This window comes from Arachis hypogaea, chromosome 12 (genome assembly GCF_003086295.3).
Source record: "Arachis hypogaea cultivar Tifrunner chromosome 12, arahy.Tifrunner.gnm2.J5K5, whole genome shotgun sequence".
NCBI lineage: Eukaryota > Viridiplantae > Streptophyta > Magnoliopsida > Fabales > Fabaceae > Arachis > Arachis hypogaea.
The window spans coordinates 99592343-99618242 of record NC_092047.1 but is presented as its reverse complement, the minus strand read 5'-3'; the positions used below and the strand labels follow the sequence as shown (position 1 = coordinate 99618242).

The window sequence follows — 25900 nt, the reverse complement described above, 5'->3', positions numbered from 1 at the left end:
AGTAATAAACCTTACGTGAGTAAGGGTCGATCCCACGGAGATTGTCGGCTTGAAGCAAGCTATGGTCACCTTGTAAATCTCAGTCAGGCGGATTCAATTGATTATGGAGATTTAGTAATTAAAAGATAAATAAAATATAAAATAAAGATAGTGATACTTATGTAATTCATTGGTGAGAATTTCAGATAAGCGTATAGAGATGCGTTCGTTCCTCCTGAACCTCTGCTTTCCTATTGTCTTCATCCAATCATTCATACTCCTTTCTATGGCATGCTGTATGTTAGGCATCACCGTTGTCAATGGCTACATCCTGTCCTCTCAGTGAAAATGGTCCAATGCGCTGTCACTGCATGGCTAATCATCTGTCGGTTCTCGATCATACTGGAATATGATCCATTGATCCTTTTGCGTCTGTCATTACGCCCAGCACTCGCGAGTTTGAAGCTCGTCGCATCCATCCCTTCCCAGATCCTACTCGGAATACCACAGACAAGGTTTAGAAACTCTACCGTTGAAAATACATAAGTGATGAAGGTTCAGGCATGGCCGAATGGCCAGCCCCCAAACGTGATCTAAAGATGAAACTGAAGATGTAAATACAATAGTAAAAAGTCCTATTTATGCTAAACTAGTTACTAGGGTTTACAGAAATGAGTAAATGATGCAGAAATCTACTTCTGGGGCTCACTTGGTGTGTGCTTGGGCTGAGAATTGAGCTTTACATGTGTAGAGGCTTCTCTTGGAGTTGAACGCCAGTTTGTAACCTGTTTCTGGCGTTTAACTCCAGAATGCAGCATGGAACTGGCGTTGAACGCCAGTTTGCATCGTCTAAACTTGGGCAAAGTATGGACTATTATATATTTCTGGAAAGCCCTTGATGTCTACTTTCCAACACAATTGAGAGCTCGTCATTTGGAGTTTTGTAGCTCCAGAAAATCCACTTTGAGTGCAGGGAGGTCAGAATCCAGCAGCATCTGCAGTCCTTCTTCAGCCTCTGAATCTGATTTTTGCTCAAGTCCCTCAATTTCAGCCAAAAAATACCTGAAATCACTTTAAAAACACACAAACTCATAGTAAAGTCCAGAAATGTAAATTTTATTTAAAAACTAATAAAGATATACTAAAAACTAACTAAATTATACTGAAAACTATGTAAAAATAATGCCAAAAAGCGTATAAATTATCCGCTCATCACTCCTCCATCCCCAAGAAGGTAAGACTCTAATTTCTGCCATTATAGCATTACCATTGCTAAAGTATTTACCTCTTAGAATTTTGGATAATAAGGAAGTAGGCTGTGTTACGAGTCGCCAAAACTGTTTGCCTAAAAGCACCAGATTTTGGATTCTGAGATCTTTAAATCCAAGGCCTCCTTCTCTTCGTGGCGAGTCATAGTGTCCCAGCTAATCCAAGCCATCTGCCTTTCAGAACCTTTTTGTCCCCACCAGAACTGAGAAAGTAGAAAGTGAATTTCCGAAATTAAACCATCAGGCAACTCCAAGCAAGACAATGTATAAATAGGAATAGCTTCTCCCACTGCCTTAAGCAATACGTGTCTACCACATGATGATAGAATATTGCGCTTCGACCCTTGGATTCTTTTCCAAACCTTCTCTTTGATCATACTAAAAGAAGCCTTTTTCGATTTAGAGACTGTAGAAGGCAAACCAAGGTATTTATCCTGAGACCCAATATGATTAATATTCATAGAGTTAGCCAATAGTGTACGAGTAGTGGAGGAAGTGTTGTGGCTAAAGAATACAGCAGATTTATTAAGATTTACCCTCTGGCCACTGATGCTTTCATAAGAATTCAATAAATACAGGATGTTTGAACATGCTTTAGGATTAGCCTTACAGAATAAGATGGAAGCATCAGCAAAGAGGAGGTGGTTGACCTTGGGACATCGTCTATGCATCTGAAGACCCTGAATTAGTCTGTTTTGTTCTGCCTTGTGTAGCAAGGAGAGACCTTCTGCACAGAAAAGAGAAAGATAGGAAGATAGAGGATCTCCTTGTCGAATAACTCTATTTGGTTTGAAGAAACCATAGGGTTATCCTTCCACAATAACAGAATAAGAAACAGTTGTCACTAATTCTCGAATCCACATGATCCACCGGGAGTCAAAACCAAACTTCTCCAATATAAACCAAAGAAAGTGTCATTCCACCCTGTCATATGCCTTACTCATATCTAATTTTAGCGCCATTTCATTTGAGTCCCCTTTTTTGTTCTTCAAGTAATGCATACACTCGTGAGCAATTAGGATATTAACAGAGATTAATCTGCCTTTAATAAAAGCACTCTGTGTAAGGCTAATTAGTCTATTCATCATATCCTGAAGTCTATGTACAAATACTTTAGAGATAATCTTGTAAAAGACTGAAGATAGGCTTATTGGTCTTACCTGAGTCATATTTTTAGCATTAGAAATCTTAGGAATAAGACAGATCTGAGTGTGGTTAAAATCCTTCAAAATTCTGCCCCTTGAAAAGAAGCTCTTAATTACTCGAAACACATCACCATTCACCACTGAGTATGTTCCAAAAGTTTTGAAAAAATTTTGCTGTCATACCATCATCTCCTGGAGCACTTTGAGGATGAATGCTAAATGTTGCACGTTTCACTTCCTCCATAGTCACTGGTCTTTGAAGCCTACGGTTCATGTGAGACCTTAGGTTCAAAATCAGCAAACAAAGGTTCAGGGTTCTCATGACAAGTAGAGAAAAAGATGTTCTTGAAATAAGATTCAGCCACATAAGCAATACCAGCATTTGAAGTAGCCACTTCACCATCACTGCCAGTTAATTGCCAAATTTTATTCCTTTGGGTTCGATTTCTAAATTTCTGATGGAAGAAAGCTGTATTCTGATCACTGGATTTGAGCCATTTGACTCTAGACTTATCTTTCCAATAAGATTCCTCATTTTGCAATGCTTTTTCAAGTTTGTCCTCCATTTCTGAAATGATGTTGCCTCCATGAATTCCTATTAAACGAAGTTCTTCTAATTCAGACTGTATTAAATCAATCTCCACCTTTGAATTAGATCTGTGTTCTTGCTGCCATCTGACAATCTTATGCCGACAACGCTTTATTTTTTGAGCTAGGATATACATGGCTGAACCATCAATCTGTTCGTGCTAAACCTCTAACAATCTGCCTTATTTCATCATTGGAACACCATCTTTTTTGAAATTTGAATCGCCGTTTAGATCTCTCAATTCTCGGATTAGAGTCTAAGAGAAGAGGGGAGTGATCCGACCCTGATTCTGACAGTCTAAGAACCGTTGCATTGGGATAGAGTTGCTGCTAATCAACTCCTACCAGGAATCGGTCCAGTCTTTCCTGTATCAACTCATCACCACTCCGTCTATTCGACCAAGTGAATGGTCTTCCGACCATACCAATATCAATCAGGGAATTATCATCAATAAAACTGTTAAAGATTTCAATAGAAAAAGAAGATTTAGCACCCCCACCTGCTTTCTCCAATTGATTAGAAATGACATTAAAATCACCCATTAACACAACCTTAACATCGAACTGTTGGGTGACTAAAGTTAATTCAGCAAACTGAGCCATTCTATGTAGATGATTTGAACTGAGATAAACACCTAGAACACCATAGGGATCATTAGAACCAGTTGTCAGAACCGATGCCGCAATGAAGAATCTACCATGCTGTAAAATCTGAACAGTGTAACCATCCCTCCATGCCATTGCCAAACCCCCTGATAATCCATCCCGATCCACAATAAACCATTCCTTCAAACCACAAGATCTTAGTTTTTCTTCAACTTGTCGAGATTGATTTTTGTTTCACAGATAAAACCAACCTCGGGGGAGTAGGATTTGCAAATCCCTTTAAGATTGTGGATTGTCAGGGGTCTTCCCAAACCCCGACAATTCCACGAGAACAGTTTCATATTTTTTTGGGTGCCACTTGAAGGCTGACACCCTCCACCGTCATAGTATTAGATACAATATCATTAAGACAAATTTTCTTTGAAATATCTTCAGTACTATTACCTTCACTCCTCCGTTTGAAACCTATCACAGACTTTCTGGTAAGTTATTTTAGGTTTGGCTTTTTGTTCTCCTTTCTAAGCTTGGATATGACGTTGTCATTGTGTTGGACATTATTCATGGAATAGGATATCTCCAATAAAGCATTAGAAGAATTAGTATCAGCAGTCGTACCTGTATTTTCTTATTCACCCTCATTTTCTGCTCTAAAACCAGAATTGGCAGCAATTTTTTTATTATTCTATTTTTTCTGATCATCTTACACACTCAATTTTGAAAAACTATCAAAAAGCCAAGCAGGTGGAGATTTGTTCTTCGGTTAAGCTGGAATAATACCATCCCGAGATTGGTTAGGGTTGAAGGAAGCTCTCTTTTCAGTTAAACGCCTACCAACTTGATCTGCCTTAAGCCATTCACCAACTCTATCTTCCTTGATATTGTTTTGGCTAGAATTATCAATAAAAAATTGACAGTTCTTAGATTCATGTCCCTATTTTGCACAATAAATACAGAACACATCTATACGTTCATAGCGTACTTCAATTTTCAGCATTTTCTGATTAGGATCAAGCTCAGTGTATCCCTCACTCTTTTATCCCTCACTCTTCAATTTTCCACTTTAGCCTTCACTATGCGTGTATCTTTGCCTTTAACTTCAAATAGAGCAACATCTTCAATTTGACCAAGTCTCCCACCCAATTTTCGACCAACCTCAAGCGTTTTGTATTGTTCAGGCAATCCCTAAAATTGTGCCCATACAGAAAAAGAAGAGATGTGATTATCCTCCATGTTTATTGATTGCTTCCATCTGTGAACATGAATAACAAAACTCTTGAATAACCAAGGCGAACCCCTCTAAATTCGAGTCACATCAGAGTCATTCTCAAAGAAAAATTGAAACTGGTTCCTGGATTTTTCGACTACTCTGAATCCTTCTGTTTTATTCCATATTGCATAGAGAGTTTCTTCCATGATACCTACGAAAAAGATCCGATATGAGAAAATCCTTCCGGACAGGCTCCGTGTGCAGGCTTAAATTCCTTCGAAAACATCTTCATAAGCTAAAACGATCAAATCATCCTCCTTATCACCATCAATTATACGAGGGTTTTGAGTCTTTGATTTGTTGCTCATGGTGTAGAAAAAATCAGAATTAGTATTTAATGATTTCAGAGAGAAATAAAATATATGGCATGAGTGAATTAGAAAACGAAATGAATTAAAAGAAGAATAAACTGGAAGAAGAAACGAAAATTAGAGAACTAAGTAGAAAAGAAATTAAGAAAAGAAAATAAAAGAAGATGAAAAAGACTTTGAAAAAAAAAGACAAAAAAAGTGTAACCATGAAAACCAATGTGAAACCCTAGCAGTGGACAAACTCATAGGACATAACTTGAGAATTTTCACAACTCAAAATATGACATTCATTGATGCCTATAGAAAAAATGCTTTCAACTACTTATTTCGAATTATTTTAAATATTATAATAAGTAATTCGAATTAATTTAGTATTATAATAACTAATTCAAATTCAATGAATATTGAATTCGATTTTATATAGAATCATTAACGAAAACATACGCATAACGTTATTTCATTTAAAACTTTCATGTAATATTATTGTGTTTGATTTATACATATGTTTTAATCTAAAAAATATATACTTAAATAAATCTCTAAAAAATTTGCCTCCAACACCTTTGTCCCTAACAAAATTTTTAAACTACATTTAAACTTTACAAAAATAGGTTTTTGTAAAATTCAAAAACCTCGATAATAAAATTCGTTAGAAACTAAAACTTCCGACTCAAATAACAGCAGTGATCAAATTAAAGCTGGCAGATAAATAATCGAAGTACAGATAAAAATATATAAGCACATACCATATAACGGATAATAAATTTTATTACTTGTATGGTAATTGGATGCACGGCTTGTAATCAATAATCCAATAACAAGTTAATTCCCCAAATGATTTGTTGATTACATTGCATTCAACCATGCCGAAAGGCCATAATCCTTCCCCAACTCAGGTCTCGGCATAATCCCTAAATTACCATCTAATTTATTTATTATATCCAAAAGAACCCAATAAAACATGGGGCAAAATTTTTACTCTTCCATTTCCAAGACTTTGCCTTTTTCCCAAGATATGAAAAAGAACAGAAGTTGATGATATCACTGCAAATTTGCTTCTGCAGCTCCTTGCTTTGCATCACTTTTATAGCTAATTTTCTTTTCTGAGCCTCCGAATTTATTTTTCTACTCAAAAAAAAAAAAAAACTAAAGGCACTAGTATGTTCTTTTCCCACCGCCTTCAACAGGGGGCCAATCCCTTTACCTACCAACCAAAAAACTACTGTTTCACTTATACTATTCATTCTCTGCTATAGAAAGTTAAGCCAGTAAAACATGTCTTCTTCCTTTTTATCCCTTCACTAAAAGCATTAGTCCTAAGTCCTAACCAGTAACCAACCACCCCCTTTTTTTTTCTTTTACGACCCTAAAGAAAAGAAAATAAACCCACTTCCCAACAAGATCAACCACCACTAAATAGGGATATGGGTAAAATAAAATATTTTGATCAGTAAGTCCACTCCTGGGGCAAACGGATCTCATGGTTCACTTGTGGCTGTGGCCTTAGATTGTTACGCTTCTGGTGACTGAATCCATAGTTATAGTTACTCCGAATCCTTGGAATAGTTGATCCAGCTGCTGCATATGCCAAAAATCAGAGTCGCGCAATAATATAAACACAGCCAAGAGAATGATATAATATATACTCTCTAATATATACATCAATGGAAGTGATTTTGCCTCTTTCAAACTTGATATTGGCATTCCAAATTTGTGAAAAAATTATACCTCTATCTTTATCTTATTTTATTTTCGATGGTGATCATAGAAATTAAATTTTCTACAATAGGAAAGTAGTATTATCAATGTAAAAGTGTATATAAAAAATCAAATTAAATAAAAGGAAACTGGCCTTTTGGTATGAAAAATGCTAGAGATGAAAAAAACGACCGTCATCAGAATTTATTGCTTTTGGCATCATTTAATCCAAGAACATCACACTGCTAACTGACGGCCAAAACCAATAAAAGAATTTGGCCCTTTAACATTCCCTAATATTATACAATGAGACTAAATATCTTAATTTGAAAATTTTCTATAATAAGTGTGCAGGGACTTGAGAAGTTGGGGAAAATAATACAAATACAAAAAAGAATTAAACCATGTATTTACAAAATTGGAATAATACAAAAAATATATTATTTTTGGGGGAGGACAAAAAGTAAATTTCGCAAGGTGCCAAATCCACTATTCAATTTTTTTACCATTTTCCATGTTGGAGGTCACATTGGAACGTGAGTGGTGGTGATTGTGTACCGGCACCATGTCTTCAAGCTTCAGATTCAGGGCCTGCACCACTCGTGCCGGAACCAAAACAGTTGAACAACCTGAAAGGTAAAAACAAACCAAAAATAACAAAAACGTCAAAACAGTAGTAAAACCAAAACTAAACAGTAAAAAGAAAAAAAATACAGAAAAAGCAACACTAATGCCAAATAAAATAACGCCCAAGACAATAAACCCAACAAAAACCACCGCAAATATTTTTAAAATAGAATTACGGTAAACAAAAGATATAAATAAGAGAGGGAAGAATAATTTTTTAATAAAACCCTAATCCCCAATAAAATAGAAAAGTTTCCAGCACAAAAAACAGACAATAGAAGCAACAAACAAATAATAACTCCAGAAAACAATAAAAGGAAATAAGTGATAAAAATGGATGCGCAAGTTATTTCTTGATTTTGTCTTAACCTGACTTCTTCTTTGATTCAGCTGCTCTATCAACACGTCGTGGCAAGAACACACCGGTTCCAGCACTTTCTCTCTTAGGATTCCCAAGAAAAACTGCTCTCATTCCCGACCCATATTGCTGTTGATTTTGTTGCTTCGCGTGCGGCTGGGCCTGCATAGAAGGCCATGCAGCTGCATCACACAAACTACCAACGTTCCTTACTCCAACGGAACCAACATCACTCCTTCCCCTGTTCTGTGCACCGCACCACACCGGAACCGAACCCTGCTGCTGCTTCGCCAACTGTTGTTGCCTCAGCATCTCAAACTAAAAACACAAATATTAACCATTAACGGCATAACCACATAACGCAAATTTTTTTGAATTCTTGAGAAATTTTATTTTTACCTGTGCTACTTGGAGTTTCTGTTGAGTGACCGAGAGATGGTGGTTGTTATTGTTGAATGCAACGATTCCAGGGTTTGTTGGTGGAACGACAACGCTTGTGTTGTTGTTATGGTCGAAACGGCATCGTTCTATGGTTAAGTTGTCGTTCAAGTGGGGGTGGCCGAGGCGCATCCTCTCGACTTCCCCTGCAGCAGCACGCAGGAGATCCCACGTGGCCCTCTGAGAAGTCACGTGACACCCGCTGTTCGGACTCGACGATGAACCTCCTCTTCCCCCGCAACCGCACAGAGTCGACTGTGGCGAACCGCTCACAACCACACTCTAGAAGAAAGACAATTATATTTAAAAGACAAACTCGTATATTTTTTATTTATTTTTTTAAATTTTATAATACCTTGGGTTTTTGTGAGGGTAAGGAGTGATGGTGGTGGAAGTCGAGTCCAAGTTTGGTGTGTGCAACTCGGCGAGTCAAATCGGCGATTTGGTGGTGGTGGTGTTCTTCCTCGTCGCTGCTCTCTGTCTCGCTGGACTCCACAGGAGAATAGAGGTAACTGCTCGCATAACTTAACATCTGCCTCGAAACGACGTCGTTTTGGCGATTGAGCAAGGAAGTGACGTGGTTGTAACTGAAATCGTTGATGTTTTTCAAAGGCGTATCGTCGTTTGTGAGGAACTGTGGTGGGAGCCAAAACTCACCGTCGTCCAGGTTCTCAGCCATGAAGACAAAAGAAAGAGAGAACGGAAGAAGAGAATGAAAAAAGATGAAGTAAAGTTCTCTGGAACTTCGAGAGGGAAGAGATTTTGGTTTTTTAATAGTGGTGGTGAAGTGATTTAAAGGGACCCGGCTAGAGTAGTAGCTGCTATGGGTGTAAAAAGAGACATAAAATGAAATGAAGAGAAACGGAGCATGGATTGAAGGAAGGATTTGATGTGCCTTTTAACAACACAGTCTCTTCTGTTTTTATTTTTTATTTTTTCAATTTTTCATTTTATGTGTCTCTCTCAAACGCGGTGGATTTTTTTTTTTTTTTTGTGTATTAAGAAAAAACAAAAAGAAACAATGGAAAATGGAATTGAGAGAACGAGAGAGATATAGAGAGAGAAGGGACGAAAAGACAGAGAGGGGGAGGGGGTGGTGTGTACTTTTTGTAGAGCAGAGCGGAAAGAGGCGGTGCTTTTTCTGGTACAAGTTAGTGACGCGCGGCGCGGGTGTGTTGTAAGCTACGCGCCATCCATGAATTTTCATGCGGTCTGAGTTTCTTTTACCATTTCGGTTTTATCCTTTCTGGCTATTAGTTGGTCGATGTTGGGATTGTACGTAGAATGTGATACTGACAATACCGTGGCACTTCCCGGCACATTCCTCTCACACTAATCATGATTTTTAAACAGTAAGATATCTAATTAGGCAATGTTTTATTTCGACAATTTATGGTATTCGAATTCCTTTCACGTTTTTTAGTTTGACTGCTCACGTTAATCATAATTCATAGCTCTGGGTGAACAGGTTACAAATTCATGTTGAGTTGTACTATCAATATTACCATTTTTGTGTGATAATTAATGAAATTAAAATAGACGTAGCATCTTTTTAGTCACTCTTGCTATTTAAGTTTCCTCCTAATCCTTTATGGTTTTCATCTTGTTTTTATGAAAAAATGAATAATATTCATTTTGAATCTAAATAAATTTAAAAATTGTCTAAATTTAAAAATAATATTATATATTTAAAATTTTTTATAACTAAGTTCAATAAAATTAAACAATAAAATTTAGAATAATACTATTTATAACTAATTTTTATTGATATTTAATAAATTTGATTGTACTTAATTAAAAAAATACTTAAATATGTAGTATTATTTTTTTTAATATAATACGATAAAAAATCCAAATTTGTATTATTATAAGATTAAAAAAAAAACATGAATTTAGATACAATTTTTTTTCTTATCTACTCTTTTAGATATAATGGTAAGAATATATAATTAATTTTTGGTATTTAATGAGATAAAAATAAAAATATTAAAAAGTTTCTTTTTAAAACCGTTACTGATTTTGTATCAACTTTTTTATTTCATTGACACTGATACATTGCATCAAATTCCAAATTAAAATCTTGCAATAATGAATTTTCTTATAAAGCACATAAGTTAATGAAATCTAGAAATTAAAATGTTAAACATTTTTGGATTAATATTTTAACAAAAAATTTAATAATTTGTGTTATGTGTAGAATTTACTAAATAATTGAATAATCGTTTTTTTCTGCTACATTAACGATTATTATGGAATTAAATCTAAAATATCATACATCATACATAGTATCTAATTATACTCTAAATAATTTAATTGAAGAATAATTAACCTTATGTTTTTTATTTTAGTATTAACCTTTGGTTTTTTATTTTAGTATTAATCAGTTACCAGGAGCGTGGAACACACTTGCGGGAAGAAAGGGTGTTTGTGTGTGAAGGTTCAAGTTTGAAAAGGATTGACTTGGCACCACGACGCTAGTTGTTGCGTTCCCTCACTCATCCCTCGTTCGCTTAGCAGTTGAAGCATTGCGCAGGCAGCACCACTACACTGTAATGTGGGTCCCACACAAAAATGAAAAGCAACTGCAATAAAATAAAGAATATCATATATATAATATAATCATAATTTCTTTTGAAAAAAGAAAAAGAAAAAAAGGGGAGTGTGACTGTGAATGTATGATTTGTCAATAGAGTGTCCACCTGGCGATGCACCCTCATTCCATTGCATGAAGATTTTTTTGTTTGTTTTCTACCCGAAGCATCCTTTTGTCCATTTTCTTGTTTTTCTTTTCTTTTTTTTTTTTGGGCTCTTCTTTTCCTAATTCTTTTCATATTTTTGGCTAAGCAACCTTTGCTTTCAAGTTTTCACGTTATCTGCATTTCTCTTTTGACTCGATTTTGTCACTTTCCTTTTCAACACCGACCCCGATGCCCATATTTCCCAGAGTGAACTATTTTTTAAGTTAAAAACTATTTATTTTGGTCTTTATTTTTTATTTCTATGATATAATATAATCTTTGTGAATATTTTTTCGTAAATTTTAAACAAAAATATTGACATATCAGACTCAAAAGTAGATAAAATTTAATTATTTTTAAATTTAAATTGGTTAAAATTTTATTTATTTTTATTTTTTAGATAATATTTTTTTAAATTATTTTTTATTTATTATATTAATATTATTTTTTAATAAATTATTTAAATTTAAAAATATTATTTATTATAAACTAAATAAATAATTTTTAAATATATAAATAATAAATACTAAAATACGGTTAATACGTTAATAATAATAACCTTATGATTAGGAACAGACTCAAGGTAGGTCAAGTAGTCATCTTAACTCCCCAACAAATTTTAAACTCATACTATTATATAGATGCATTGTATAGAGTAAATTTAATAGTGTAATAGTAATTAAAAAAAAAATTGGTATTCTTTAGATATTAGAATTTAAATTTCTCTACATATATTTATATTATTTGTATTTTTTATTTGATTTAAATTTTTTTACATTTTTTAACATTAAATTTAACATCTATAATCATATAAAAAAATACATTAATATTATTTATAATAATATTATTTTTTTCTAATTTTATTTAATTGTTTTTTTATTATTTTTTTGTTAATTTTTATTCCTATTATTATATAAAAATACTTTAATATATTTTAAATTTACATAACAAAATTGTTAGTGCAATTAATTTATATTATTTTATGTCATATATTGTAATAATATAAAACATAAAAATATAATTCACTGACACATAAATACTTAATAAAATAAATTAATTAATAAAATATTTAAAAGTAGATAATTTTATATTTTATTAGATATAAAATCATAAACAAATTATGAAAAAATCATAAAAACTGAGATAATTCTTTTATTTGATAAGTATTTATTAATTTTTAATTAAAAAATTAATTATAATTATATCAATTATTAAATATATAGCATTATATTTGATTATACAAGATTTTAATTTTCGATCCCTCTATTCTTAGATTTCTGGATCCGTCCTTACCTATGATATACTATTAGTATTATAATCTAGATAATTTTCACAATAAAATAAAAACTAATAAACACATTATTTGATATATAGTAACATTTTTTGTGTAATAACAAATTAATTTTTTATCTCTTTAAACTAAATTAATAATTTTATTTGATATATTTGTACTAAAATACACTATGAATAGACTATTAATACTAAATGAAATAAAATATAATATATTATTGATATTTTAAATTTAATAAGCTTATAAATGGTCTCTCTCTCTCTATATATATTAATAACCTATTCATTGTATTTTAGTGCAAAAATATCAAATAAAATTATTAATTTAGTTTAAAGAGATAAAAAAAATTAAATTTGTTATTACTAAAAAAATTTTACTATATATCAAATAATGTATTCATCAATTTTTATTTATTGTGAAAATTATTTAGATCATAATACTAATAGTATACTATAAGGTTATTATTATTAATGTATTAACCGTATTTTAATGTTTATTATTTAATAAAACTTATATTTAAAAATTATTTATTTAGTTTTATAATAAATAATATTTTAAATTTAAATAATTTATTAATTAGTTTATACTTATTATACCATATATTCAATAATTTATTAAAAAATATTAATATAATGAATAAAAAATAATTTAAAAAGATATTATTTAAAAAATAAAAATAAATATATTTCTAACCAATTTAAATTTAGAAACAATTAGGTCTTTATCTATTTTTGAATTTGATACATCAACATTTTTTTTTAAAATTGACAGAAAAACACCTACAAAAATTGTGTTATGTCCAGAAGTAAAGGATAAGGACCAAAATCATTTAAAAAAAAAAATAATAAAGACTAAATTGATAATTCACTTTATTTCTCAGTATAATTAGAGGGTTAATTAGAACTAGAAAAAAAACTATATATGCAAAAAAATTGAGATATTTCTTTTTTTTTCCTAAAATATGGGAAATTCAGAAAATGCTATGAGAAATTGTAAAATTGTTTTTTAATTTTGTGAAATCGAATTTGCCGGAACAAATTGCATTCTTTCAAATTTTTTAAAAAGCCAATTCGTTCCGGAACAACTTGTAATTTTGTTCAAAAAAATATTTGAAAACAATTATTGAAGGCGAATTATACTCTTTTTTATAAAATAGATGAATTGTGAAAAATGAATACCCTGGATCAAATTCCAGACATATGATAATTATTAGTGACGAACTCAAAAAATTTTAATAAGAAAGACAAAATTATATTAAAATAAATTTTGTTAAATATCCTTATTTATAGGGTATCTAACTGAGATATAGATATTGAAAAGAATTAGTACATAATTTTTTTAAAATATTATTTATTATATATAATTTATAAAAAATACTTTTTTTTATTATTTCCAAAACTTGCACTAATTTTTTTTATTATTTTTATACATATTTAATAAATATAAGAATGAATCAATAGCCAATATTAATGAATTAGTATTTATAATTTGAAACTAAAACTATATATAAGGACCTAAAAAAAATTATATCTATATATAAAAAGTAGATTGATATAAAATAATAAAAACTTATAATATTTGTTTTAAAAATTTTACATAGTCAAGATTAAAAAATCAAACTTAAAAGGATTTATGGTTACGGTTGTGAAGTGTGACCTAAAAGGATATATGGTCATAATTTTGGAAGGTGACCTAAAAAGATCTATGATCACGGTTGTGAAGAATGATCTAGAGGGTTTATGGTCACGGTTTCAAAGTGTGACCTAAAGATATTTATGGTCACAATTTTAAAGAGAAACCTAAAAAGGTCTTTAATTACAATTTGATAAAAACAGTGACCTAAAAAAAGTCAATGGGCACGGTTTTATTGCGTGACGTAAAGAGTTCTGTTCATACCCTGACCCAAAAAACAAAGTTAGGCCTAGAATAATAGAAGCTCACTCAAAGAATCCAACCTCTACCCCTACCCGACCTCATAGAGGTTAGCGCAACGACGAAAGTTTAGCTCTACGTAAGTGAATAAGTAACTAACTCCTAAGTTATCTCCTACTTATCTAGAAGGAAGATCTCAACAACTTTCCTAGGAAAAAGAAAAACGACTATCTACCATCAAAGGTAAAACTACTTTAAAAAGGTGGTTATCTATTCTACTATAAATACACTGACACCCTCAGGTATATATTCAGATCCTAATCTACAAAAAATCTGCTTAAACCCTTGCTAACTTAAGCATCGGAGTCCCTTGCAGGTACCACTCTTACCTCCTCATGAGGAACTCGGACGGCGGCACCTCGGGACCAATGAAGTCGGACGCTACCTTAAAAGGAATCTGGACCTCACATTTAGGCCCTAAAGCAACCCAATTTCAGGTAACCATTGGAACATTGGCGACGTTGTTGGGGATCCGGAATTTTACACACAATCATGGCGAATAATCAATTCAAAGACGATCACATGGTGTCTGAATCAGAATCAGAACCTCATAACGATGACCGAGCACTCATGATACCTCCACAACATGAAAGAGCGAGTTTCCCCCGTGGAGAAGGTATGTCAGGAAATCCACCACCTCGGCGAATCCATTCAGAGATACATCCACCAGAGAATGAAAAGACCCCGCATCCAATCGAGATTATGGGACTCGTACACGGGCACCATGGCCAATTAGAACAACTTGAATAGGAGATTGAGCGACAAAGAGAAGCTAAAAGAGATTTGCAAAAGGGGTTAAGTCGACGAAGAGAGCTAGAAGAAAAGCTCTCGAAACTAGAGGCCGATCTCCGAAGTCGGAGTAATCATGCGGATTGGGAGGAAAGCCCTCTTGGAGGAGAAGATCCATTGATAGAACAGATCATGCGGGTTAGGTTTCCTAGGAATTTCAAAAGTCCCGACATGGACCTCTATGATGGAACGACCGACCCGAGACATCACCTCAGTAATTTTAAAAGTCGGATGTACTTGGTTGACGCGTCTGACGTAACTTGCTGCAAAACTTTCTCGATGACATTAACTAAAGCGGCAATGAAGTAGTTTGATAGTCTACCACTTAGCTTAGTAACTTGTTTCCAAAAAAGTTTCTCACCCGCTTTTTTATCCAGAAAGATAAAGTCAAACATGCCCCTAGCCTTCTTGGGGTGAAACAAAAAGTTGGAAAAACTCTCCGAGTTTATATGGGGTGATTCAACAAAATTTGTTTGGAGATTCAAAATTTACCTACAGAAGCAGTGATAATGGGTTTGGTTAACAGCCTCAGAGAAGGTCCGTTTTCTTAATCTAATCCAAGCGATATCCAACCTCTTTGTACGAAGTACAAGAACGGGCGGAGAAGTACATTAACATGGAAGAGAATTTCTGACTTATAGAGCCAGTTTAAGGCAAAACCCTCCCTATCAAACTCAGGATAAAGACAAAGAGGCGAAGAAAAAAAAGAAATACAGTTCGGAGAAGCCTCAAAGATATCATAACTACACCCCACTCCGAGTTTCTCTTATCGGCATCTACAAGAAAATCTGTCACACTAAAAAACTTTCTCCTTTCCGTCCTATTAAATAGAAGAAAGTTGGAATTTAGACGGAATATTGCGTGTACCATAAGCTAAATGGTCATTCTACCAATAATTGCTATGATCTGAAAAATGTGATAGAAAAAATGGTTAGAGAAGGTCGGTTAGAGAGGTACCTCACCGAAAGATCAGACGGTCCTGGAAAAAGGAAGAGAGGTGACAAAGGCGGGGGTTGACGAGATCGGCCACCACAAACCCCTGATAGGCACATACATATGATAAATAGAGGATTTGCATGAGGGGGAGTGACGTGGCGAAAATTGGCAGATTAAGAAATTATTATAAGAGATATGTTGCAAGTACAGTTCTTAACCAACAAAAATCCGCTTATCAATTTAGAAGGGTTATCACAAAATTAGAATTAAAATACTGGGAGTATGAATCCCAGGTCGTCTCCCAACGAGTTGCAGAAAGATGTGCTATTTTATTAATCAGATGTTTTCCAAAAGGGTTTGAGTTTGATAGACAGAAAATTAAATCAGAGAATTTATGTAATTTAGATAAAAACCTTGACCGGGAGTAGATTAGTCGGAAATCCTATCCTTGTTGGAGTTCTCCCAAGATCAATTGATAATTGAAGGTTATTCTGCTCAGTTATCCTTTACCAGATAAAGGAAAGTCAAGCAAGTTGGAAGTCAGTTTCTATTCACAAGTTCTAATCCTCTCCCTTGGGAAGGACTAGCGTCAGTGACTAGAGGGCGACCCAACGATAAATCTAATTATAATTTTACTCTTGAGCATTCCAACTCAAGGTTCTCCTTTCAACCAACTCCCAATCAAGTTATGGAACTACTCACTCATTATGATTGTAAACTTCACAAAATAAAAAAGGGAAATAAAGGAAGACATGATAAATAATAATCAAAAGGATCAATTAAAAATAAAAATAGTTCTTGTATTAATAAATTCTAAAAATAATCAAATAGTAACTCTGAATAAATTAAGGATATGAAAGAGTAAGTGACAAGTAAGGAAACAAACTAGAATGATAAAGTCTTGGCGGAGGTAATAACTCTTCTCAATATCCTAATCCAAAAAGCAATAAAAATCAAAATCCTAAGAACTATGAATGTGTAGAGAGAAAAACCTAGAGGAGGAGTAAAATCAGATCTAAAACTAGAATTATGCAGAATGAATGTTGTCCTCTGGTCTCTGCATGTTTCGTGGCTCTAATCTGCTTTTCTGGGCCAAAAACTGGGTCAAAACAGGGCGCAAAATCGCCCCCAGCAAATTCTGCAGATTCTGCAGATCGCGCACGTCACGCGTTCGCGTCATCCAGCGTTTTGCCTTGCCACGCTGCGCGTCGTCCATGCATTCGCGTCACTTGTGCAGTTTCCAATCTATGCGTTCGTGTCAGGCACGGAGCGCATCACTGCAATTTTCTCTGTTTCGCGCGGTCGCGTGAGCCATGCGTCCGCGTCGCTTCTCGCTGGTCATCTCCTTAACTTCTTGTGTTCCTTCCATTTTTGCAAGCCTCCTTTCCAATCTCCAAGTCATTCATGCCCTATAAAGCCTGAAACACTTAACACACGGATCACGGCATCGAATGGAATAAAGGAGAATTATCATATATGCATTGATCCTTGAATTTTAACTTAGCATTGGGGTAATTTTGTCCCCTTATTTATTTATTGAATAATTTTAGATTTTTTTTATAAAAGTAAACATAGCTTACCAATGCACATGGATTCTTAATTCTTTTATAGTTTCACATGAGTAGGTACCCAAATTCCCATTATATTATCATGACACATTCCTTTATTATCCTTTGTTCTCACAATCTTCCTATACTTAATTAACACACAATTCTATCTTAAGCTAACCAAAGATTCAATTGGGATATATAATTGTTTTTCCGCTTAAGGCTAGTGACGTGGTAAAATACAGAACAAATGGGATTTAAAGGCTCAAAGTGGCTAACAAAGGTAACTTAAGGGGTAGGCTTAATTTGGATAAGTGAGCTAAACAAATAATGGCCTCAATCATATGCAAGCATGTAAATATATTAAACATTGAACATATAGGATGAAACAAAATATAGATTACAATCATAGAGAAGTAAACACACAAGAATAAAATAATTATGATTAAATAATGTAACCATGTATTTAGGCTCAAAGTCTCATAGGTTGTGTGTTCTTTAGCTCAAAAACCATATTCCAAATACAACTTCAAGCAAATTTAACATAAAAGTTTTGATTAAAATTAGTGAAATTTTGTTCTAACAACAATAGGATCTTAGAAGAAACTTATTATCTTTTCAATCAAGTAGAACATGCATGCAACTAACCTATTACTATGCAATTTATCCTATTCTACAAAAGAACAACTGACTAAATATCCTATTTTATTGGTGTTAAGGAAGAGAAATTACCTCCGGAAGTCAGGTACTGACCGACCTCCCCACACTTAAGGCTTTGCATCGTCCTCAGTGCCATCTGTCAGGAACAAAGGTGGGCTGGTAGCAGTATCTCCACAGTCGGGACCGTCATGGCTCCCTGTGCTGGTAAATGAAGTGGAGTCCGGGGTGTCTGGGTCTCGGTATTTTCCCATAAGTAGCTCCTTGAGGTATGTGAATCGGCGCTTGTTACGGCGCTCTCTTAGCTTTGCTTTGCGTTCCTGCTGATCCAACCTCTCAAGTATCTGATGGAGCAGTTGGTTTGTTGTAGGTGCTTGTGGTGTTGAAGGGGGAATGTCTTCAGTCGGTTCAGTAGGCTGGCGTGTAGTGGCTGCTGGAGGTCTGATATATTTCCCGTTAGGGACGTATTGATCATCCCGTGGAAGCATGGCTTTGGTGTCCCAAGCTCTGTAGGAGACTCCGGCTGCTGAGACGAGATCTGAAACCAAGGCGGGAAAATGTAAGTTACTCGCAATTTGTACGTGTCCCATTGCATTCCGGATGTGTCTTGGTAAGTTTAGAGGTTGGTCTGTAACGATACACCATAGTAGAACGGCCATGTCTGCAGTGAAAGAGGACTCATGAGTGCTCGGAAATACGTAATGGGACATAATCTGTGCCCACACGCGAGCCTCCAAGGTAAGTGCAGAAGCCAATATTCCCTTAGGTCGGGAACGATGGTATCCGTAGATCCATCTGCTGCCAGGTAGTGCGATAACTCTGAGAACAGCGTCCCAGTCAAATTGGTACGTCTGGCGCTTGAGTGCAGCCTCTTGAAATGCGTCTGGTCCTTCTGGAATAGGGGGAAGATCTAAAGCTTGTTGAATGGCCTCTTCTGTAATGGGGACTTGCTTTTGACGGACATAGACAGACTGCAAGGTTGGCAGGTGGAAATTAGAGTAGAACTCGACTACACAGGAAAGATTAACCTACCGTGGCTGTCTCTGTAGAAATCTCCATTGTCTTCGTTCAATTTGCGGCTCAACAAATTCAGCAATACAGGTCGGGAGGATAAGAAGGTATTCGTTGTTGTAACTCCTTTCTGCCAGGATGGGGAACATTTGCTCACAGTAGCGGTTGGTAAATCGCGCAGTGTCCTTTGCTGGGAAGGCTTTCTCTTTTTCATCAACCTTTATAATCCTCTTAAATCTTTTTGTTGAGGGCTTAACTGCAGTTGAAGATAGCTCTGCCACTAATGCTCTTTTTGTTCCTCTTCTTACTGTTGATTTGGGAGTAGCTCTCTCTTTGCCTTTCTTGGTGGCCATCCTAAAAGAAAGAAAAGAGAAAGTATGTTAAAATGTCAAGGGTTAGAGCAAGGAAGAGAACGAGAGAGGTGGTAATCAATGCACATTAAAAGACAAATGATGTTAACACATGGTCATGACTACATGTGAGAAATCATCAATGAAAACATAGCAAGTGCATATGAAGACAATTAAATGCAAGGTGTTTATTGGCATGCAGGCAAAGGCATGAGTAGCATAGATCAAGCATTCAATGTCCAAGTCAGATTACCAAGCCTTTCAAACTAATAACCTGTTTGTAATAATAATTATATTTAAATAAATAATATAGAAAGGGTTTTGTGAAAAGCAAGCACTTAGAGTAGTAGAATAAAAGATATCGAAAAATAGTGCATAATGCCATACGGGCGTTTTCACAAACACATAGCATGCATGGTAAATAAGCTAATGAAAATAATAAATTAAACATGCAAGCAACCCTTTTAAAAAGTAATATATAATTGTCAAACAATTTTGTAACAATCCACAAGCATATCATAAGAAACAATGACCCAAATAAATTTCCAACACCAATTAAAAGAAAAAGAAAGAAAAAGAAAACATAGATAATGAAAGTGAAAAGAAAAAGAAAAGAAGAAGAAAACATAAAATAAGAAGAAGAGTAGAAAAGTAAGGAGGGAAGAAGAAAAGAAAAATCTTGATAATGGTGGTGAGAGAGGAAAAGTAGAAAGTGAGAAGGAAGGAAGAAGGGAGAAAGGGGAAGAAAGAAATAAGAAGGGAAAAGGAAAAGTAGGATTTGGGGAAGAGAAAGATAAGATATTTTGGCAGGTATAGATATGTTGTGCGGCGCTAGCGACGCGGACGCATGGGGTATGCGTTCGCGCGAATGGCGCTTCGATGAAACGACGCGGACGCGTCGGTCATGCGGACGCATGACTCGTTCTGTGCTACTGGCGTGAGAGCAGCCTCGTGCTCGCACAACTCTCTGTTTGAAACTCATTGTTGCCAAATTCCAGGGTGACGCATTCGCGCGGTGGACGCGATCGCATGGATGGCCAATATTGGAAGATGACGCGGACGCGTGGGGCACGCGTTCGCGTGGTAGGACCTGTGCGTCTAGCGCCATTCCAGTGTAACATTCTGCCATACACCCTTTCTTACGTCGATTTTCAAGGCACGCGTCCGCGTGCGCGATGCGGACGCGTGGGAGGCATGTTTCCCATATGACGTGAACGCGTCAGTGATGCGGTCGCGTGGGACAATTTGTGCCAAAGGCACGCCTCCAGCCACGCTCTCGCGTGACTCTCTATTTGATTTCTTTTTCTTCCTTGCGCACATATGACGCGGACGCGTCGGCGACGCTGTCGCGTCGCGTGCCCCCCTTTTTTTTGTATATGCAATATGCAAATGCAGATGCAAACTATAGGCACTAGTACTGAGAAGAGTTATTGAAAGAGAAAACTAAAAAGAAAGAAAGGAACGATCATACCATGGTGGTTTGTCTCCCACCTAGCACTTTGTTTTAACGTCCTTAAGTTGGACGCTCCACTAGCTCAGTCTTCTGCTGTTGGTGGATCCTCCAAGAGGAGGATCTCTAGCTCTTTGTTTTTCTTCGCCTTCTCACCATGATATAGCTTTAAGCGATGTCCATTAACTTTGATGAATTCAGAGCTGGAAGGATGACTTAGGTGGAAAACTCTGTATGGCTCGGCCTTCTCTACTCTATATGGACCTTCCCATCTTGATCTCAGCTTGCCTGGCATGAGCCTCAGTCTAGAGTTGTAAAGGAGGACAAAGTCCCCAGGTTGGAACTCTCTCCTCTTGATGTGCTTATCATGCACAGCCTTCATCTTTTCCTTGTACAGCCTTGAGTTCTCATAAGCTTCTAGGCGAAGGCTCTCTAATTCTTGCAATTGCAACTTCCTTTCAGCTCCGGCCTTTTCAAATTCCATATTGCACTCCTTCACTACCCAAAAGGCTTTGTGCTCTACCTCAACTGGGAGGTGACAGGCTTTTCCATAAACTAAGCGGAATGGACTCATCCCAATGGGTGTCTTGTATGCCGTTCTGTATGCCCAGAGTGCATCTTGTAGCCTGGTGCTCCAGTCTCTTCTATGAGGTTTGACTATCTTTTGCAAGATATGCTTTATCTCTCTATTAGACACTTCGGCTTGCCCATTAGTCTGGGGATGGTAGGCTATTGCCACTTTATGAGTTATCCCATGCTTCTTCAGTAATCCTGTTAGTCTCCTGTTACAAAAATGGGTGCCTTGATCACTCACGATTGCTCGTGGTGATCCAAAGCGACAGATAATATGGTTTCTAACAAAGGAAACAACAGTGTTAGCATCATCAGTGTGGGTAGGAATTGCTTCCACCCATTTAGAAATGAAATCTACAGCTAACAATATATAAAAATGACCATTAGAATTTGAAAATGGACCCATGAAGTCAATGCCCCAAACATAAAAAATCTCACAGAAAAGCATAGTCTGTTGAGGCATCTCATCCCTCTTGGATATATTACCAAACCTTTGGCATAGGGAACAAGATTTACAAAATTCAGCAGCGTCTTTAAAAAGGGTAGGCCACCAGAATCCACAGTCTAAAATTTTTCTATCTGTTCTTTGAGGGCCAAAATGTCCTCCACTCTCAGATGAGTGGCAGGCCTCTAAAATGGATTGGAATTCTGATTGAGGCACACACCGTCTAATTACCTGGTCAGCACCACATCTCCATAAATATGGGTCATCCCATATATAATATTTGGACTCGCTTTTCAGTTTGTCTCTTTGATGCTTAGTAAAGTCTGGAGGAAAAGTGCGGCTAACTAGATAATTAGCTACAGGTGCATACCAAGGGACTACTTCAGATACTGCTTGTAAGTTATCGAATGGGAAATTATCATTTATAAGAGTGGAGGTATCCTTAATGTGCTCAAGGCGACTCAAGTGATCTGCCACTAGATTCTGGTTACCACTCCTATCCTTAATTTCTAAATCAAATTCTTGTAGTAGCAGTATCCAACGTATAAGCCTTGGTTTGGACTCCTTTTTAGCTAATAAATACTTTAGATCTATGTGGTCTGAGTACACTACTACTTTAGCACCAAGTAAATAGGCTCAGAATTTATCCAGAGCAAAAAATAATAGCAAGAAGCTCTTTCTCAGTAGTAGTGTAATTAGACTGAGCAGCGTCTAAAGTCTTAGATGCATAAGCAATTACAAAAGGGTCCTTACCTTCATGCTGAGCCAGCGCTGCTCCTACTGCATGGTTGGAAGCATCGCACATGATTTCAAATGGTTGGCTCCAGTCTGGTCCTCTCACAATTGGAGCTTGAGTCAGGGCGGTCTTCAGTTTATCAAATGCTTGTTTGTGATCCTCACTGAACTCGAACTCAATATCTTTCTACAGTAGTCTGGATAAGGGTAGTGCTACCTTACTGAAGTCCTTAATGAATCTCCGGTAAAAACCTGCATGGCCAATGAACGAACGGACTTCCTTCACAGAGGAGGGGTAAGGTAAACTAGAAATAACATCCACCTTTGCTGGATCTACAGAAATGTCAGTATTAGACACAACATGTCCTAGTACAATCCCTTGTTTTACCATAAAGTGACATTTTTCAAAATTCAATACAAGGTTCGTACTAACACATCTATCTAATACTCTAGATAAACTATCTAAGCAAAGGCTAAATGAATCAACCTTTGGAAAGTAGCTGGTGCATTGCACAAGTCAAAGGACATTCTTTTATAAGCATAAGTGCCAAAAGGATATGTAAAAATAGTCTTTTTCTGATCTTCAGGAGCTATATGGATTTGAAAATAGCCTGTATAACCATCTAAAAAGCAATAATGGGATTTACCTGACAGGCGATCAAGCATCTGATCAATGAATGGCAAGGGATAATGATCCTTGCGAGTGGCTTGGTTGAGATGCCTATAGTCAATGCAAACTCTCCATGAATTCTGTACTCTAGTTGTCAGAAGCTCTCCATGCTCATTTCTTACTGTTGTGATTCCAGACTTCTTGGGCACCACTTGTACTGGACTGACCCATTCGCTATATGAGATGGGGTAAATGATATCTGCTTCAAGTAGCCTGGTCACTTCTTTCTTGACAACTTCTGAGATGGTGGGATTCAATCTTCTTTGAGGTTGACAGACAGGCTTTTCTCCCTCTTCTAGGAATATTCTGTGCTCACAAACTTGAGGGTTGATGCCTACTATATCCGCCAGACTCCATCCAATTGCTTTTTTGTGTTTTCTCAGCACACTGAGTAGCTGTTCTTCTTGTTGAGAAGTGAGTTCCCTTGCGATGATAACTGAAAACTTCTGCTTGTCCTCAAGGTAAGCATACTTGAGGTGTGGAGGGAGGGGCTTTAATTCTAATTTCTGCTCATGGCCAGGCTCTGGATCATCCGGAGCTGGTGATAATGGTGAAGTGCTCTCATTGTCCTCCGAGAATGTCCCCACACTTGAACCTTGTCATGTGTACTTCTCTTCTAATTCCTCCTGGTGAACTTCAGCCACGGTTTCATCTATGATGTCACACTGGGAGATAGAATGATCATCCGAAGGGTGCTCCATAGCTCCATTTAAACTGAATTTCACTATTCTGTCATCTATTTCAAAAGAATAAGTTCCAGAAAATGCGTCCAGCTTGAACTTTGAAGTCTTCAGGAATGGTCTTCCAAGCAGGATTGATGATGGCCTTCTTGAGTCATTATAGGGCATTTCCAGGATATAGAAGTCAATGGAAAATGTGAGCCCCTTAATGCTCACTAATACATCTTCAGCAATTCCAACCACTGTAATAATGCTTTTATCTGCTAACACAAAACGAGCTGCCGACCTTTTTAAGGGAGGGAGCCTCAAAGTATCATATATAGACAAAGGCATTATACTAATATATGCTCCTAAATCACACATGTAGTTAGAAAATATCACACCATCAATAGTACAATTAACCATGCATGGACCTGGATCACTACACTTTTCAGGTATACCTCCCATTAAAGCAGATATAGAACTACCTAAAGGAATAGTTTCTAATTCATTAATTTTGTCTTTATGTATACATAAATCTTTTAGAAACTTTACGTATTTAGGTACCTGCTGAATAACATCAAAAAGGGGAACAGTTACCTCAACCTTTTTGAATATTTCTACCATTTTGGGATCAAGTTCCATCTGCTTCCTGAGCTTCCTTGCAATTTGTGGAAATGGAATAGGAAGGACGTTTTCTACAGCGTCTGCATCCTTTGGTGCTTCCTTCTGTTGTTGAGCTTCTTCTTCTTCAACCATGTCTTGTATGTCCTCTTCCTCTTCAGCATCCTCTACTTCCACCACCTCTTCAGCTGAGGCATGTTCTGATGGGATTGGCTCCTCCTGATTCCTCTCTTGAAGTGTGGTTCCGGACCTTAGGGTGATGGCATTGATGCCACCTTTTGGATTGGGTAAGGGTTGAGAAGGAATTCCACTGGAGCTTGCATGTTGAGTGTTTGAAGTATTGGATGATCCCAGCTGAGAGATGAGAGCTTGTATAGCGGATGTTAGACCGTTAAGTAAACTTTCCATGTTCCTTTGTCCTTGCACAATGGATTGAAACACCTCATCACTCAGAGTGGAATTAGATTGAGTGATCTGTGGAACTTGTTGTTAGTTGTGCTGTGCTCCTTGGGATTGCCTCAGGTGAGGTACTCTGTAAGGCTGGTTCTGGTTTTGCTGCCTGTTGTTGTTATTATTCCACCTCTGATTTTCTTGATTGTCTCTGCCTCCTTTGTTACTGTTATCCCTCCAACTCTGATTAGAATTATCTCTCCAACCTTGGTTGGAATTGTCCTGCCATCCATGGTTGTAGCTGCCACCTTGATTGTATCCTTGATTGGGGCGGTCATAGAAGTTATGAGTGGCTGCCACAGTGTTGTCTTCCTGCTGGAGCTACGGACATTCATCAGTATAATGGCTATAATCAGCACAGATCCCGCACACTCTCTGCGGGACTAACTGTTGGCTCTGCTGCGCTTGTTGTTGACTCAACTGCATCTGCTTCTGTAAGTTGGTCATTTCACATATACTCTGAGTTAGAGCAGTAGTCTCTCTGCTAGAGGATACCTCTGCAATAGCTTTTGACCGGCTTTGTTTCTGCCTGTGATTCCGAGTAGATTCAGCTAAGTCGTTGATCAATTGCCATGCCTCATCAGTGGTCTTGTACTTTTTCATAGACCCATTGCTAGCACTTTCCAATGTGGTCTTATCTTGAGGCCTCATGCCCTGTGTGACGTAGCCGAACAATACTATCTTGTCAATCATATGGTGGGGACATGCTTCCAGAAGATTGTTGAAGCGCTCCCAGTATTCATAGAGAGTCTCGGATT

At 36.2% G+C, this 25900-nt stretch overlaps 1 protein-coding gene across 2 annotated transcripts; it reads right to left on the bottom strand.

Moving 5' to 3' along the window:
- Positions 1 to 5914: 5914 nt before the first annotated feature.
- Positions 5915 to 9363, bottom strand: LOC112727848 (uncharacterized). 2 transcript variants are annotated; one of them, XM_025777765.3, is made up of 5 exons: positions 8641 to 9363; positions 8247 to 8567; positions 7859 to 8165; positions 7369 to 7491; positions 5915 to 6742 (listed from the first exon to the last, which is right to left on the bottom strand). In XM_025777765.3, exons 1-5 carry the CDS (start codon positions 8962 to 8964, stop codon positions 6612 to 6614), a joined length of 1206 nt encoding a protein of 401 aa, XP_025633550.1. In that variant the 5' UTR covers positions 8965 to 9363; the 3' UTR covers positions 5915 to 6611. The 2 variants fall into 2 exon arrangements, with proteins under 2 accessions (XP_025633550.1, XP_025633552.1); XM_025777767.3 differs by having other exon boundaries at positions 5915 to 6739.
- Positions 9364 to 25900: the final 16537 nt, after the last annotated feature.